Below are 16,743 nucleotides of genomic sequence, written 5' to 3' on the forward strand. Positions count from 1 at the left end.
GAAAAAAGGGATCCGGATTGTTGAAAGTGTATTTTTACTGTAAATTGTGGAACAAATAAATACCCCCCCCAAAAAAGAGAGATTTTTTTTCTTTCTTCCATTTGCTGGAACCATCGAAGGGCTGAACAATGTCAGTTCTAAAAACTGCTGACACCTTTCTGTCTGTCAACTGATGGATTCACTCATGAATCATCTCGGCACACGTGGGGTCAAGAAAAACAATGAAGAAATGAATCTGAAAATAGGAATTATTTCCCCAATAAAACAACTCCTACAAGTACTGACACTGGTATGCCTGCTGTACATGGTGTGACTGAGCTCTCCAAAGCCCTGTGATGTGTGTTAACCTTATTCTGTTTATTAGATGGTGTTTTAATATCCTATTATGTAACTTTGATTCTGGCCACTCTCACTCTGATGACCTCTGCTATCTTTCCCACATTCATTATATTGCCTTAATTACTGTTTCCACATCCGCACCTAATGATTATTATGATTTGATTTCTTTCTGAGACAACCCTCAGACAATAAAGCGACAGAAGGGCTTGGATTCACCCTCGGGTCACGTTGCTGTCGCTAGATGGCGCTAGAGTACCAACTATGCCCCTCTCTGCTCCTCCACTCGGCTCAGCAGCACAACAGAGCCGAGGGGGTTTTTTTTTGTTTTTTTTTTCTTCCCTGGGAGCCTAATGGGAAATTTCAAGTCACCTAAATAAAAAGGAAGGTGTAATTAACGCGACGCGCTATTAATTGCATCTGCTAGAGAGCGGATGAAGGGCACGAGGGCGCACTTTTTTGATTACTGGCCTCCACAAAAGTCTACTTCAGAGCTCAGACAGAGGCCTTTATTTCCGGGTGTCACTTCGTGCCAGGCATCCAAATGGCAGGTCAAACGGCGACTGATGATGATGATGATGATGATGATGATGATGATGATGATGATGATGATGATGATGATGATGATGATGATGCAGAGAGGGACGTCTTTTATTTGCCAGCGTCAGCAGCAACAGAGCAGCGCGTGGAAATGATAGGCTGCTCACACACTGTGTGGTCATCAGTAACACCTAATGGATCTCAGAGGGATAATATCGCCTCTGCTTATTATCCCATATACAAGTGAATTAAGCATATTGCCGCTGATGAAAAATACAGTCAGGTGCCAACGAGGTCACTGAAAACTCCGAATAAGAGACCTCACACTCTGTTTGGGGGGTTACAGGGACATTTTTCACCAGGGGGAGACGTCACTTTTATGACATCACTATATCAAGTAATCAAAAATAAATAACATCTGTAACAGCTGTTGGATAATCACACTTGAAGCCACTGCAGGAACACACAGCGCAAACAGGTAAAGCTGCTCCGCTTCATTCAGCGGGTGAGTGGAATAAAAGAGCGCCCTGCTCTGCGTTGTTTATGATCAGGTTCATTAGTCAACGCCATCAATAACCGATCGACTATTGATTCCCAATCGATCCTCCTCGCCGGCCTTCTAATGCTGAGGCGTGTAAATCTCATTTTCAGTTCATCCACACAGGCCCATGTTTCCACACCGTGCTCTGCTGCAGACAGCACAACAGGGACCGGCAGCTTGTCGGGTGAAATGGGGATGAATCCGATTGTAATTAATATTATCATGGCAACCACAGAGGGCAACGCGCTTCCAGTCCTTTTTGGAGCTAAGCAGGAAGTGGCGGGGAAATGGCAGCTTTGCGTTTTGCGCGCCGGCTCCAAAATAAAATGAAGAAGAATAGAATTTAGAGAGACGCTCATACAAAGATCACAGCACAGGGTCCGGGGGGAATCTTCCAGAGAAATGACAAACCACAGGGAAGAGGAAAATACCATCAGGGTCACCACTGCCAAGATCACTGTCACTACAAGTCCCTATAGAAATATTAGAGTGGATTTTTCTGGATGAGCGTTTTTATCCAGTGATCCAGCACAGTCTGCTGTGACGGGAGCGTCTGAGGGACACAATGCACACCTGTGCTTTTTGTTTAAAAACGGGAAACACCTGTTTAAAATGTGTTTGAACCTGCAGTCATCCCAAGTGACTTGAGATTTGTGGACATAATGCCAAAGCAATGTTTGTCTCTTGGAAATACAGGAGGTTATTCTTCTTATTTTGCTTTGGACAAAGCGACAGAAATAGCATCTTAGACCAAGTACGACAACTTTGTGGATTTTCGGGGTTATAATACATTTTGAAATTTTAGTTGTGTCAGAGTCTAACAAATAAAACAGCGCTGAAATCAAAATATCGCCACTTCGGACTCATTTCAACCCTCCTATGGACCACTGCTGGTCCTCGGACCCCACTTTTGGAACCCCTAATTTAACCCTTGATGGAAGCTGTGGTTTTCCCAGCCAAAGCCAGTCCATTTAAAAGCAGCCTGGGGCAGAAACAACACATCATCGGCTCACAATCCTCCATTCATCAAGCCTGATTTTCTCTCGCCCATTAATTCCACCCCAGCCAGAGAAGCAGCTCCTGCAGCAGCACAGATGTCAGGCTGCCGGTGAACTCGCTGCAGCAGCGTCCTGGTCGGCTGAATTAAAACAAAATACATTTAGCCTCGACGTTGGAAAAAAGCTGTTTAATATCAACCCCATTATTTAAAAATGTGCAAGTCCGTTGTTCATGTGTCAAGTGATGAAACACCTACAGGCCTTTATCACCTCTGCTTTATCTACCCCAAGTTCATCCAGTGAATATGACATAGCCTATACCCCCCCAAAAACCAGACCACTGGTTTAACAAGCAATGAAACAAAACAACAAGAAAACAGCGTCGGATTGCTACAGGTCTACATCCCACAACTTGAATTTCCAGTGAGTTATGAGCTGGATCGATTCATTAAAGCTACTGAGGAAAGATTTCAATGCCATGATCGTTTCTGCTTATTGTTTTCTGCATGAGAAACACAAATCAGGAGGGAGGGGGGGAAAAAGAAACGCTGTTTCCACATGAGAGGGAAGAAATAAAATAAAAACCAAGTCCCTGGATATCTGTTTTTGCATAAAACGAAAAGCAAGCTACTGTACGGAGAAAAGATGTATATACATTTAGCTGTGACGGTCCAGGCTGTGGCAACCTCGCTGAAAAACGGAAAATATGTCTCCCCTCTTCCCTTCAAAACAAAAGCCTCGTCGGTGTCATTTCATATATATCTCGGACTTTGTGTCATCTATAAAAGCCATTGTATAATAAATTACAATCTCATTAACAGTACTAAAAAATAAAATAAAACGTCTACGAGCAATTTCCCCCCATGTAATAACGCAACATAGACGCAGATGAGCAAAATGGCTGAAATAAAATGCATGGCAAAGACCTCACAAACAAAGTCAAATTACACTTTGTGAATAATAATAATAATAATAATAATAATAATAATAATAATAATAATAATAATAATAATAATAATAATAATAATAATTTTGATCATATGCTGCAATTTTTGGAACGCCACTAAAATGCTAAACTGTGTTTTGGGGAGAAACTGAAAGGCCTTGTTATTATTTTTCTTTTCAGACACACTAATCATGATGTTATCTCCGTTTGTGTCTTCTCTAGGGCTGATTCATAGAGGACAATTCTCTACAACATTGTTATCGATTAATCTGAATTCAGTCCTTAAAGCACTATATTTTGATTGGAAACAATCTAATGTAATTTTAGCGCGGGCATCGTGTGGCAAAACAGAACTCCTTAGACAAATGGAACAAATTCAATTGATTTACGTTAATTAAAAAAGAAAATCTTTAGCCTGAAAATAAAATGCGCCACAAAAAAAAAAAAAAGAAAAAAAAAAAAGAAAAAATCATTTCGGCACCAAAATGAACATTAAATAGCACACAAATACAAGGCAGTAGGTAGGCTATGAATGAGACTGGATTTTAAAAACTCAACCTGTGTGTTTTTGAAAACAACAATCCAAAAAAAAGTGCCCCAGTGAAGATAGAGGGAAAAAAGGGATGAAGCCATGACTTTTAAAGTTATACAATATTTACAAAAGTGGATCCAAATGTTCTGTGAGAGTTGGTGACATATATTTTTGTAGATATCTATATATCTGTAACCCATCCTGTAGTGGAAAAGTGCCAGATAATCTGATCAGTCGCCACGGAGCCCTTCCTGGAGCTGGGAGCCTCTCTGAGGGGGAAGATTATTGTTTGACGCTTGTTTTGTGTTTATGCTGCTGCTTGACTAATGATAGAGGTCATACACTTTTTATTTACCACATCACTGCACTCAGGCCAATTATTGGAGAATTTAGCCAGTGAGCTGCACAAATGTAATAATAATAATAATAATAATAATAATAATAATAATAATAATAATGTGTGTTCAGCAGTAAATCGTGACCTCGGTCCCCTCAGAATAAAGAGGAGCTGAATGGCCTGCAGGTTCCCAGCAGTGTTTTGAATGCAGAGCGGCTCTGTGCTGCCTGGCTGACAGATGGGACTCAGGCGATGCTCACCCTCAGCTGGACTCCACTGGACTGTGGCTGCAGCTTTTACTGGCCTCCAGTTTACTCCATTAACGCAGCTCCTTTGACCCCCCCGCGCCACCCACCCACCCACCCATCACTGCTGGACGCACAATTTAGAGCTAGGCTACAAAACTAAACGCCTCTGCATTTGTTTTCCTTTTTACGCACAGGAAAAAAATGTGTCTTGTGATTTGATATAAAAGTTGCGAATGGAAACCATTCAGCTATGCTTTTCGTCTAAAACCAGGTATCCCTCCTCCCCTTCCCTCTTTTTTTCCGTCAAGTATAATTTCAATACACAATAGGGGCTACACCTTGAAACTGCGTCGACTGGAGTCACAGTGCTGGGCATGTATCCTCGGAGAACACAACACAGGCTTATGTTCCTTTAGCTCTGGGAGAGGAAAAAATGTCCTGTCCTCCCCTCACTCATTTGCCATTTCTCAGATATTCACTGCAGATATTGTGTGAGTACTCACTGCAATCTATTATACATAAAACACCCACTATAGCGTTTCATAGTCCAGTGATTTATATATAACCTTGGGGATAAATAAAAAGGATAAACATGTCCTGGAGGAGCGGTCCAGCAGAGTTCATTGGACCGGGGTCTGGACCCCGTGGTGCGGCGGCGTGTCCCCGTACACATCCTCGCTCCCCGGCAGAGCTCCGGGAGGGGTCATCCGTTTCTCCTTCTGTCTCCTGTTACAAAACCAAACCCTCACCACTTCTTTCTCCAGGTGCAGACTGTCCGCCAGGCTGATTATTTCCGACGCTGCCGGTTTAGGGCACTTCAAAAAATGGCTCTCCAAAGCTCCCTTTACGCTTACCTCGATTGAAGTCCGTTTTTTCCTTTTCCTCCCCTGCGCCGCGATTTTGTCCAAGCTGGTCGGGCTGCCCGAGGTGGAGTCCGCCTCCTCCAACCACTTGTTCAACAGAGGCTTCAGCTTGCACATGTTTTTGAAGCTGAGCTGCAGGGCCTCAAACCTGCATATGGTGGTTTGGGAAAACACATTTCCGTACAGGGTCCCCAGGGCGAGTCCCACGTCCGCCTGCGTAAAGCCCAGCTTGATCCTCCGCTGTTTGAACTGCTTGGCGAACTGCTCCAGGTCGTCCGAGGTCGGCGTATCCTCGTCCGAGTGGTCGTGGTGGCTCTGCGGTCGGTGCTGGTGCTGATGCTGGGACGGAGGGTGGCCGTGTTCGCTGAGGTGCGGGCTGTGGTGGTCGTCATGACTGTCTCTTAGGTTGTGGTGGTGCATCCCCTGCCCGCTGCCCGGGATCAGCCCGTTGACACTGAAGCCCGGCTGAGAGTAAATAAGGCTTTGGCCGTTCGTCGTCGCCATGCTCGGTATGTGCGCCGCGGTGGTGGTTCTCCACGCCCGGCCGTCGTGGTGGTTCCCGTGCGTCTGGTGCACCAGGTGGGGTGGCCGCGATTGGTGCTGCAGGTTGCTGCTGGAGTTGTGCATCTCGTCCCGGGCGCCCTGCACCGCGGGTTTGATGTCCTGCTCCGCGCCGAGTGGGCTGGAGGACCACGGGGCTCCCTCTCCGTGGGACAGCGCCGTGATCCACTGGTGTGCGTGGCTGAGCGTGTGACTGTTGCTCTGCAGAGGATAGTCGCTCTGCAACAGGCTCTGCGCGTCCCGGTACGCCGTGGCTTGCTGCATGCTGCCGGGCTCCGAGTGCACGATGGATGCGCTGGAGGTGAGGATGTTGTAGTGGTTAGACGCTGCGGTCGCCATGACTCTCGGAGCCGGACTGGTCGCTCTTATTAAAGGAACCTCGCATTTGACAGATCCTCTCCTGCCCACAGGCGGCTCCCAGGCGCTCTGCCAAGTGGACGCCGAGGCGCACCTGGACTGCGCCCCGCCCCCGCCACTGATTGGACGTCAAAGGATGATGGACGTGGTTACCAAGGGCAACGGCGCGGTGATTGGCTGCGGGGAAGTCTCAACAAACACTACTCTCTTTGTTGGAGAGGTGCGAGTTGAGGCTCCCGTGGAAGCGGAGAGCCGGAGTGCAGCATGGGGAGACGGAGCACCGGGATCAGCAGTGCAGCTGTAAGATACAGTTGATTTACTTTGATAATCATGTTCTATCAAGACTCAGGCTGTAGGTAGTCTAGATCCAGGAGACCAGGATTTCCTCTGTTGGGATGATTCATGCAAAAGCTCTCTTGAGTAGGATATACAATTATTTCTTGAGGTAGACTTTACATTTCCTTCTTAATTGTTGACTGTAATTCTGCGCACATTTATGATATTTAATGTTCTTATGGAAACGTGTGTTTGAGGCAATGTAATGTTTTCCACTGTAGCAAAGATGATGAGCTTTCAAATAACATATCTATCTTTATAATCTGCATATTCATATATAGACAAGGCCTATTTGAAAGGAAGTTTAATGTTTTAAGAAGTGCTCCAACATTTCTACTCAGACGTTGTAGGTGTGTGTAATATCTGTTATGTGTGCGGCGGTTTGTGTGTATGAAACAACATGTATGTGCCATTTTTCTTCAAATAGGCTACTGAGAATTTTTATAGATATATTAAGTACTTATTAGTTTTAAGTTAAAATAAATAAACCAAATATTGACATTTTAAACTCTTGAAAATATTTGTAAATCTGTTTTATTCAAAGCGTTTTCAGACACGCACATAACGACAGATTAGACTGTCCTGTAAAGTTCACTGTGAGACGTCAGGCATGGTGCAGTGTGGGAGAAATACATGTATAATACAGGCTAAGGCTAGTTATGGTTAGTTATATAGGCTATAGTCTAGTTTGTTTTCTAAATCGAGATATAAAGAAAAAAAAACAGTTTTATTGAGGGGAAAAAAAATCTTCCTCGTGATAAAACGTGAATAAATTGATTGGATGAATAAATAAATTGCTAAATTGAAATGGACAGTGTTGGACCTCATTTGTTGACAGTCTTCTATCTGTCTTAACAGCCATCAGGTGAAGGTTTCATAGCGGTTTAAATGGAGACATCTATCATTTAAATACTGCTGTGACAGCATCAGTGTAAAGTCCATTATGCTCCTGCTCCTTCAAGTTTTTTTTATAGTCATTTCTTATTAAAGCTATCATGACAGAATCCTGCAATTTTACTAACATCTATCAGTGTTTGTAAAAGTACGTTTGTCTCAGGCAAGTCTTGACTTTTAACTTTTAAAAGCCCATAAAGTAAACAAATCCACTTTTGTGTCATCCTCGGCTGCACAGTGAATTAACAAGCCAGCCTATGGAGGAGTGGCTACACACAGAAAAAGGAGGCTCCCTGTGTTGATGTTAAACTTCTATAATCTAGCTTGCATCACTGAAAAGATTTTTTCAAAACACTGAAATATACCATTTATATGGTTTCCAAAAATGTTCCTTTAATAAAAGTGGTTTGGAGCATTTCATGTGCTCCTAAATGGTTGTTTGCAGCACTGTGAAAGATCAATGTGGGATCACCAGAGCGTGGTGCAACAGCACTGAAAGCCTTTTAGGATTCTTTAAATCACCAAAACAGATTTAGAAATTATTTTCAGGTCTTATATACAACTCTTTTAGAGCTAATAGTGTGTGAAAAGCGTCTCAGGCTGCTCATCGTCACCCAGTAAAGTGAGGATAGACACGAGTGAAGAGGAGGATTAAGTCCAGACTCAGGCCTCCAGTCCAGGGCAGAGAGGGCAGGTTTCCATCCCGTCCCAGCTGTCGTCCCCCCAGTGTCAGCTTCAGGGACCAGGACTTTGTCCAGAGAGGGGACATTCCTGGCCGACCGCTGCTGGTTGCCATAGGGAGAGGTAAATGAAACAACAGCAGTCGCGTCGCTGCTGCTCTCCCCCCACCACACACCCGCCTCCCCTGTTCCTAGACTATCTAAAGGCCTCTATTTAGAGAGGCTCTCTGCTGCGGGGACAAAGCCTTCGCAGGGATAAAGGAGGGAGGAGTAAAGAGCACAGGGCCCTGAGAGGGAGAAAGGGCTGGAAAAACTGAAAAAGATGAGAGAGATTATGTCTGTCCTCAAAGCTTCTCCTCACACTGCAGTGACATAAAGCAAACTGTGGGAGAAAAATACAGAAATTTCGCTCGGCAGAAGTAGGTTTCAACTTGGTAACTTCTGAAGCAGGCCCTTCATTTGGAATATTAGAAAGCATTAATAATTCCTACTGTATATAAGCAATTAAAAAGCACTTTTGGTTGGTCTATGGCCTATAACAATTCAATCCACTAGAAATAAAGTAATACATACTGGCCACAAATTAAACCTATAAATCAATGGAGGCAGTTCTTCAATATCCACAATTCATAACTTCTAAACTATGCAAATGACTGAAAGTGTAATTAAACATTTTATTTAATAACTTGGACCTAGCAGTAAAATTAAATGGCAATAAAAAAGCAATTATCAAAGAAATATTTTCACAAAAAAATATTCAAACTGTGCAGTAAAAACAGAAAAGTCCACATACTGAATATGCATACTCACAAATCATTCTCAGCAACGTTAATGTATTCGAGAAGTTCACACAAGGACACATGTCATGTGTTTGGACTGAGGTCTGTGAACAATACAGGGGCGCCTAACAAAGGCCAAGTGCTAATTACAAAACGTTCTCTAGTACTCATTTGAGATGGTCTGGACTGGATTTTGATTTCATATGCTGGTTGAAGCTGTTCTTTAACTTTTCTTTTGTCTTGATGCTGCTTTAGAGGCCAAAAGAGATTCTTAATCTCTGACGTTACTAACAAAGAGGAATAAAATATCAAATGTCATCACCTTAAAACACATTCAGAGGCATAAAATTGTCCAAAAACAAGTCGTTTGTCATAGCCATCCTTTAAAGGCACAATGTGCAACCAAAATGTATTAAATGTAAAATTTAAGATTGACAAGTCTTTTTTTGCAGCATAGACAACAGCAATTCTCACTCGAATTATATGATGCTGTTGGGCTGCTGACATTAATATCTGTAAACAGTGGTATAAAACAGACCTACGATGATCAGTTGAGAAGCACAAAATGCTCATATTCCATGTATAACTCAAGCTCTTCAATTAAGTATTACTGATTGGGCCTTTAATGGATCTCATTTCATAGGCTAATAATCCTTTATGGATGTGAATCCAGCTGCCCTGATAGCACATGAAGCCGCCAGGATTTAAGTCATACGAGGAAAAGTTTCCAGACACGGCTCAGTAATTCATTCTGGTAATATTGAACATTATTGTGGCGTAACATTGAAATCGGCCAAATCAAAAGAACATTGTGGTAATTAGGCTGTAATTCAAGGAATTACCACATCGCCACACAGGCTTAAATAGTCGTGTTGGGAGAAACGCAAAGCACATTATTTTAATGGTGTAATATGCAAACTATGGCTCGTTTCAATTACATGGCTTAACAATGCATAAATGATGCGAGCCTTGTTATTTGGACTGCAGGGTCCTCAGTTATTCAATCATTCAGAGGGGCCAATGTTAGGGGCCATGCTGCCTCCTCTTGTATAGTAAAAACACAGTGCTGAGCACCGAGGGCCGCTGCCAAACTACATTTAAGGGAATAAAAATGAACAGCAGAGAATGTAAGCGTTAAATTAACAGTAGGATAATTATATGACCCGTGTGCTGTAAAGATTCAATTTCTAACGCTCTAATTAGGCGACTGTCTCCCCATACATCAGCTCACATCCCTCTGCCAATTTCTCACCAGGAAGCGTCCTGCGAGCGGAAATAATTAGATTTTATTAAGACACGGCTCGTGTAATAAAGAAAATCAGAGGAGGCGCTGGTTAAATATGATATGTTTTTAAAATCATTGATTGTTCCACACGCACAGTTCAGTGAATCCCATTTAAAGACAAGGACAGTCTAACCTGGGAGGAGAGAGGCTGGGATGTGTCTGCGTGTCTGACAACATTAACCTATATAACCAAATGTCCACTGTCTGCTGGAGCAGCAACATGCAGGAATTCAAGCCATCTGACAGAAACACAGTCCATGTGGAGTAACTTTAGAAGGATGTAGTACAAAAATCATTGAGAAATGACTGCATCTAAGGCTGCAACTAATCATTATTTTCATCATCTAACTGGTGAAAATTGGCAATTTCCAGGATGACATATTTAAAGTCTCACTCCAGTCAAGAATGTGCTTGTTGTTACTCCTCCTGGGCGTTTGAGCGTCTCCGTGCAGAAGGACATATGTGTAGAGTTTAGACTGTTGCTTGCACATTAATCAGCTGAAAAGAAAAGTTTCTCTGAGCTCAACTTCAGTCTGGCAGTTTAACACAGGAACAAGATAAATTCTCTGAAGATCAACTAATAGTTTCATCTCTAACTATAGACAGATATGACCCCATTGAATACTGTTGTGATGTGTAGACTATTACTATAGGAGATATAATCCAATGAGGTGCAAAAAGATGTTAACAACTTCCTATTTAGTGGCACAAAGACACAAAATAGTCCCTGTTGGAGCATTATTGGTTTATTACAGTCTCATCTTTAGGGAGCAATCATGACTAACTAAATGGATATTTCTATGCTTTGTGTTTACCAGCTGCCACAACTTTTGACTTGTTTGCCTCATACCAGACACAAAGTCAAAAATCTAAAGAACTGAATCAATCTCCTTCAATTCATCAGAGTGTATCTTCAAAATAAAAGATATCCCGAGTTATAACAGTGTAACTTGCACTGTTCCACTGCGGAATACATAAAGTAAAGGACAAAACATTCAATACTTTTTAATCAAGCACAGATCAATTGTTAATAACATGTCACGTTGCCGAGGTTTTATTTCAGATTAGCTGTTGAGATATCAATAATTCTCGCTGAGGCTTGTTTCAAGTCTTACATAACGAGAGCCGACCCACGCCTTTCATCCTTACTGTAATTGTTGTGTGCATCAAAGAGAAGGAGATTGACAGGCTGTATGGGAGGATTAATACAGTGGGTGAGTGACTACATACTGGGTCTGGGGGGGAGGGAGGGGGGAACCAGAGAGGGAGAGGAGAGAGAGAGTAAGATACGGGGTGAGAAGGAGGAGAATGAGAGAAAAGTAGGAGAGGACAAAAAGTGGGGAGAGAGTTAACGAGAGGGAGAGCATTAATTGTGTGCATTGTGCCCGGGCTCTTTTGCTGAGTGTGGCTGTCGAGGTGCGGGCGCTAACCCCTCCAGCAGCCCGCCGTGATCTGAGCCAGCTCTCAGACTGCTGTATTCCAATGCAATTAGGCCACTCAAAGGCCTGCTTAAAGCTGCACCCCCACCATACACACACATACACCCACACACACACACTCTCAGATAGCAACAGCCCCTGTGGGTCCCCTCCATTGTAGCGGGGAGGTGTATTCTGTCCCTTTTTGAGGCCCTGGATGAAGAGACCACCCTGGGGAGCAGAAAAAAGGGAGGATTACCTCTCTTTCTGTCCCTTTCCCTCTGTCTTTCTCTCTGTGTCTGTCTCTTTATCTTTCTCTCTCTTTCTGGTTTAGGAGTTCACCTCTAAATCAGCTCAGGCAGGCACAGAGCTGAGCTTTGGTTAGCTCCTCCAAAGAGACACAACTTAGGAGTTTTCGCAGGAGGAAACAGAGGAAGAAGAGCAATGAGGCATTTCTGTGATGGATGTCATTGTGGGACTGCTTTAGCAATATCACTTTCCTCTTCCTCTTTCATTATTCATGCAGTCATATATTTCAACAAGTGGCGTGGGGCGTGTAGCTCACTAGCTTGTCCCCGTTGGCATCAGCGCCGCAGCCTCAGTCTGTCAGGCCCCTCTGTGTGCTGTATTAAGAGAAAGCTCCTCATGATAGCGAGCTCTCTTGGCTGGGTTTCAGCGTGTCTCATTCCCCAGAAAGCATTTAAAGCAGATTACCAACCTAACGCTACACCTCCCCAATAAGAGAAGAGGGGAAAAAAAACTGGCACATTAACACCTGCAATACCACTCAATGGCATCAACAGATTAACGAGGTAATCCACACAATGAGGTCTTTGATTCGTGTGGTTTGGCAGCCAATAACGCCAGGCATAATGCACACTGTTATTTCAGACTGTCCCAGCACGAGAAAACCTGGCAGAGGCCCTTCCCTTTTTTGTCTTTGCGTCAGATGAGCTTTTGAAGAATTTCAGCTCGTGCATCTGGTGCGTTTGCCTGTTTCCTTGTCAGAGAAATAACCTGCTGGCTGCTCCTGTGGCACATGTGAAGGGAGAAGGGGAGGAATCACAGGCTTTCTGAAGGCTGTTTAAACAGCGGGGCTGAGGAGCTCTCCCTCGTCTTCCCCCCATTCTTCTGCATAAGGACGTGCGTCTCGGATGTGTGTGTGTGTGTGTGTATGTGATAGATCTCGCGGTCCCATCGCTCATGTGCGGCTCGATTAGCCCCACGTGCCTCGTTCGTCAGACGTGGAGGCAGAGCAGATGGCAGGAGACGCACCGTGTTACCATGCTGCGGCACTATGTAACGCTGCTCTAATTGAAACATCAATACTGCCCTGTCAATACACTACTGCTACTTTACAAAACACCACTACCTTCAGACCTGCACTTGACAGGGACAGAGCTGCTGTTGCTCTGACATCTTCGCTTCATATTGAGATGCACTGGGAAAAAGTTTCTGGCTCATTCCAGAAAGGCAACAAAGCAACTTTTTTCCAACACTCTCGGTAACAGTTCCTGGTGTTTTTAATATCCTAATTTCAATTAAACTCTTGAGTAGATTTCTGTTTGTATACAGTGTTGTGGTGGCAAAGGAAGCATGTAGAAATAAGAGAGAGCATTTCCTCTGTAGCATCTCCACTGTGGCACATTTTTAATGAATTGATAAAAAGTTGAGGGAGTTCACATGGCTGTGATCAGTAATTCGACGTTATCGGAAATTCAGTGGAGAACAGAGAGAAATTAGGCAGCTAGAAATTAATTTGCTATTTGTCCAACTCAATGAGGAGTGACACAGCCCCTGTAATGAATGGGTAATCCATTTCTTATTGCACTGAGCTGAGTTCACCCTTCAATGAAGTGGAAAAAGACAAACATATCTTTCACTAACCTTTGCAACTTCCAAAAGCAAATGAGGAGGGGAGATGCAGAGACCTGCTCCTCAATCTATTTGTTTTTGGAGGCAGGATTTATATATTTGTGTGTGTTCCTCTGGCTGCAACAGTGATGGAGTTTTAAAGCCAAACGAGGAACCCACAATAAATAATCTGTGCCAGCATTGAGGCCACACACTCAAAGCACATGGATTTGACTCATGATCAACTGACTTGCTGCACTGAGGAAAATAACAGTCCTTATTTAACCATGCTTCATGTTTGTTTTTTTCAGTTCCCTGCCTGCTCCCCCTGCGTTCTGCTCACAGTTTCTCCTCCTCCTGGATCTGAAGAGCCTGACTGCTGCACCTCCTTCAGATCCCCGACAACACCCCGGAGAGTCAGTGATGGTAAGGACCCGCTCTCTCTGTCCACATCATCCCTGATGGTCTCATGAAGCTCCTTCACAGCAGAACGTCTTGACACCATGGAGGACTTTGGCACAAGATCTGCCTGAGGCACCTGCTGGATATAGCATTAATATGACATGAGAAAACCTAATCTACAGGAACTAAGTGACAGTAAAAGCAACTAATGATTACTTTCAATACTGGCTAATCTGCTGATTATTTTCCGAATGAATCGATTAATCAATCTGTCTATAAAATGTGAGAAAATATGGAAAAAGCCTGTTGACGTTTCTTAAAGCCAAACCTGATGTCTGTGGTGAAATAAAAGTTCTTATTTTGTCCAACTAACAACCAAAAACCTAAAGAAACTTAATGAGCTGGAACGAGGGAATGTCTGTCAATTTTGCATGAAAAAATGACTTTAATTAATTTCGTATAAAAAATAAATAAATCTGCCAATCACATCACCAATCCATTGATTAATTGTTTCAGATGTAAAAGCTGCCACATATCCTGTAAGAAAAACAGGCACCTTGGTGGCCAAATGGGCTGAACGCCATGTACCGAGCCTGAAGACACAAAATCCCATTGTTTCCTTTTCATCTCTTCCAAATTGTAACCTCAATATCAACTGTTTCATCATGCAAATAATTCCTTAAACAGTCTCTGAATTCATCAGTACCTGTTTCCATCCACATGTTTTTATGCCCATCTTCAATTTGCACATAAAAAAAAAACTGCAGTAAGTTTGAAGAAAAGTCAAAATATCACAAATCATTTTTTTACATTTGGCTCAGGAGGAAAAAGTTGGTGTGTCAATAAAAACAATGTGAACTGAAAAAAGAAAAGAAAAAAGAGTCATGTGAATAAATCATGATGCACATGAAGCATGTGGCTGAAACATCGCTCAAACTCAACGTCAGATCTGTGCGGAGCGATGAGGAGATTCAATTAATACATGAAACAAACACTCGTGTCATATTTCCACCATGTTTCCTACTCTTTGAGCTTTGACTGGTGCTCTTTCCATGACATCATATCATTGTGTCCTCTTCCTCTGCGGTGGTTCATTGAAGAATGAGCGCCACCAACCGTTTATCTCAGTGCACCCACTCCTAATACTTGCAGCAGTAGCTGATGGAAACACACATTGATTCATATTTTCTGTCACTGATTTTCTGGATGGTATTTGGACCTGTGGCGCTGCAGCTTACCTGGAAAGCCACACTGGACATCAGGGGCTTCTTGAGGTGATTATCCAACATTAAGTCTCCAGGAATCTTCAACATCTGGGTGATGGAACAGATATTTAATGTTAAACACAAATAAAATGTAAGACAGCACAGACCCATGGATGATGATAGATCATGTCAGCAGTCATTGCAGATATTTTGAGTTCAACTTGTATGAAGTTGGGGGGCTCTCAAGAGACAGAGAGTTAAAATCAGAGCAGCAGAAGCCGAGGTATTTGACGTCCTGAGTATGGCTCTGGCTGCAGAAACACCAGGAACTCCATTTCCCATAATGCAAGGCTGAGAATAATTTCATTCAACCATCTTTCTGGTTGGTTGGTTCTGTCACTTTCAAAGTGACAGAAAACATTAAACAACCCTGCATAAACTCACTTTTATCTTTAAAATCTATGGCCCTTAATCTGATTCTGATCTGCCACAATTTATTTATAGTTGTTGTGCTAAATGATTTGCTCTTGATAAGACTCCTTGAGGTCCTCCGTCTGTTGGACTTCACACCAGCACCACTTGCAACAGGGGTGGTGACTCCTTTCACATCCTTTTCCCCTCCTTATGGATGTCATGAGTGAAAAACAAACAAACAGAGAAAAGACCAGCGGAAGTCTGATTCAACTCTGCTTTCTCGAGGAAAAAGACAAGGACAAACAGCGGAATTTGAAATCAATCAAAAACTGGCTCTGTCCACAGGAGCGACGTTCAGACTCCGGTTATGATTTGATCTTGGCTCAAGTTTTCAGTGAGTGTTGACATCTCAGAGTTGTGAGGAATCCCGAGACGGCAGCTTACAGCGGGGGTTTCAGTGATACAGTATTTACAAGGCATGAGGAAGTGGGAGCGTTGCAACAGACGGCACCGTACACGGCGCTTTCAATTATTTCTCACAGCATTCATGAAAATAGAAGCACAGTGGGGAGTACAGTATGAACAGAAAAACTATAAAAAGACATGGAGCGAAAAGAGAACTCCCAAGCTAAAATAAATGGTGTCGTATGCTGTTGCTGGTTAAGAGCTGAGTGTATGTCTCCGAAATAGGAGAGAGGAATTGGGTGAGCGGTGATGGAGCACAAACCGAAACATAAATAATTAGGGCTGAAGTTTTGATTTGATAGCATCTTAAAAACTGTTTTGAGACTGAAGGTGGTCTGATAACGCTCATGAAAGAACCGCTTGTACGTACAGCGGTCCAGGCCTGTCAAACGAGTCATGTCGATAGCCTGCCTTTGGGGGAAAACACCGTCTGACAAGAGAGCTCTTAAATGTGGTTCTAAAATCAACTTCAATAAAAACAGACAAGACCAAGAGTGTGCAGTCGTGCTAGCAGCTCTGTGAGGCTGTGCGCTGAGCTAAATGCTAACATCAATAACGTGCTCACATTGACAATGCAAACAAGCTAATATTTGGCTATAATAGGTGTAATGTTTAACGTGTTCACCATCTTAGTTTAGCATGTTAGCATGGATACATTTGCTAATTAGCACTAAACACAACGTACAGGTGTGGAAGTGTTTGGTTAAGTATTAGACCAATTAAAGTTTTAACCTGATGATGGAGTGAAAGGG

General features: G+C 43.1%; 2 protein-coding genes across 2 annotated transcripts in view; both read right to left on the reverse strand.

The window, feature by feature from the left end:
- Positions 1-4,634: 4,634 nt before the first annotated feature.
- pou3f2b (POU class 3 homeobox 2b) lies at positions 4,635-6,464 on the reverse strand. Its single transcript, XM_070965866.1, has one exon. It carries the CDS (start codon positions 6,239-6,241, stop codon positions 5,099-5,101), a length of 1,143 nt encoding a protein of 380 aa, XP_070821967.1. The 5' UTR covers positions 6,242-6,464; the 3' UTR covers positions 4,635-5,098.
- A 7,322-nt stretch (positions 6,465-13,786) lies between these two features.
- LOC139333454 (furin-like protease kpc-1) overlaps positions 13,787-16,743 on the reverse strand; it is a 158,950-nt gene continuing 155,993 nt past the window's right edge. Inside the window, exons 19-20 of the mRNA XM_070965867.1 lie at positions 15,146-15,220; positions 13,787-14,046 (exon numbers count right to left, since the gene is read on the reverse strand). Of these exons, the coding sequence (XP_070821968.1) occupies positions 13,813-14,046; positions 15,146-15,220 (309 nt within the window). The 3' untranslated portion in view covers positions 13,787-13,812. The remainder of the gene's footprint in view (positions 14,047-15,145; positions 15,221-16,743) is intronic.

This window comes from Chaetodon trifascialis, chromosome 7, assembly GCF_039877785.1.
Source record: "Chaetodon trifascialis isolate fChaTrf1 chromosome 7, fChaTrf1.hap1, whole genome shotgun sequence".
Taxonomy (NCBI): domain Eukaryota; kingdom Metazoa; phylum Chordata; class Actinopteri; order Chaetodontiformes; family Chaetodontidae; genus Chaetodon; species Chaetodon trifascialis.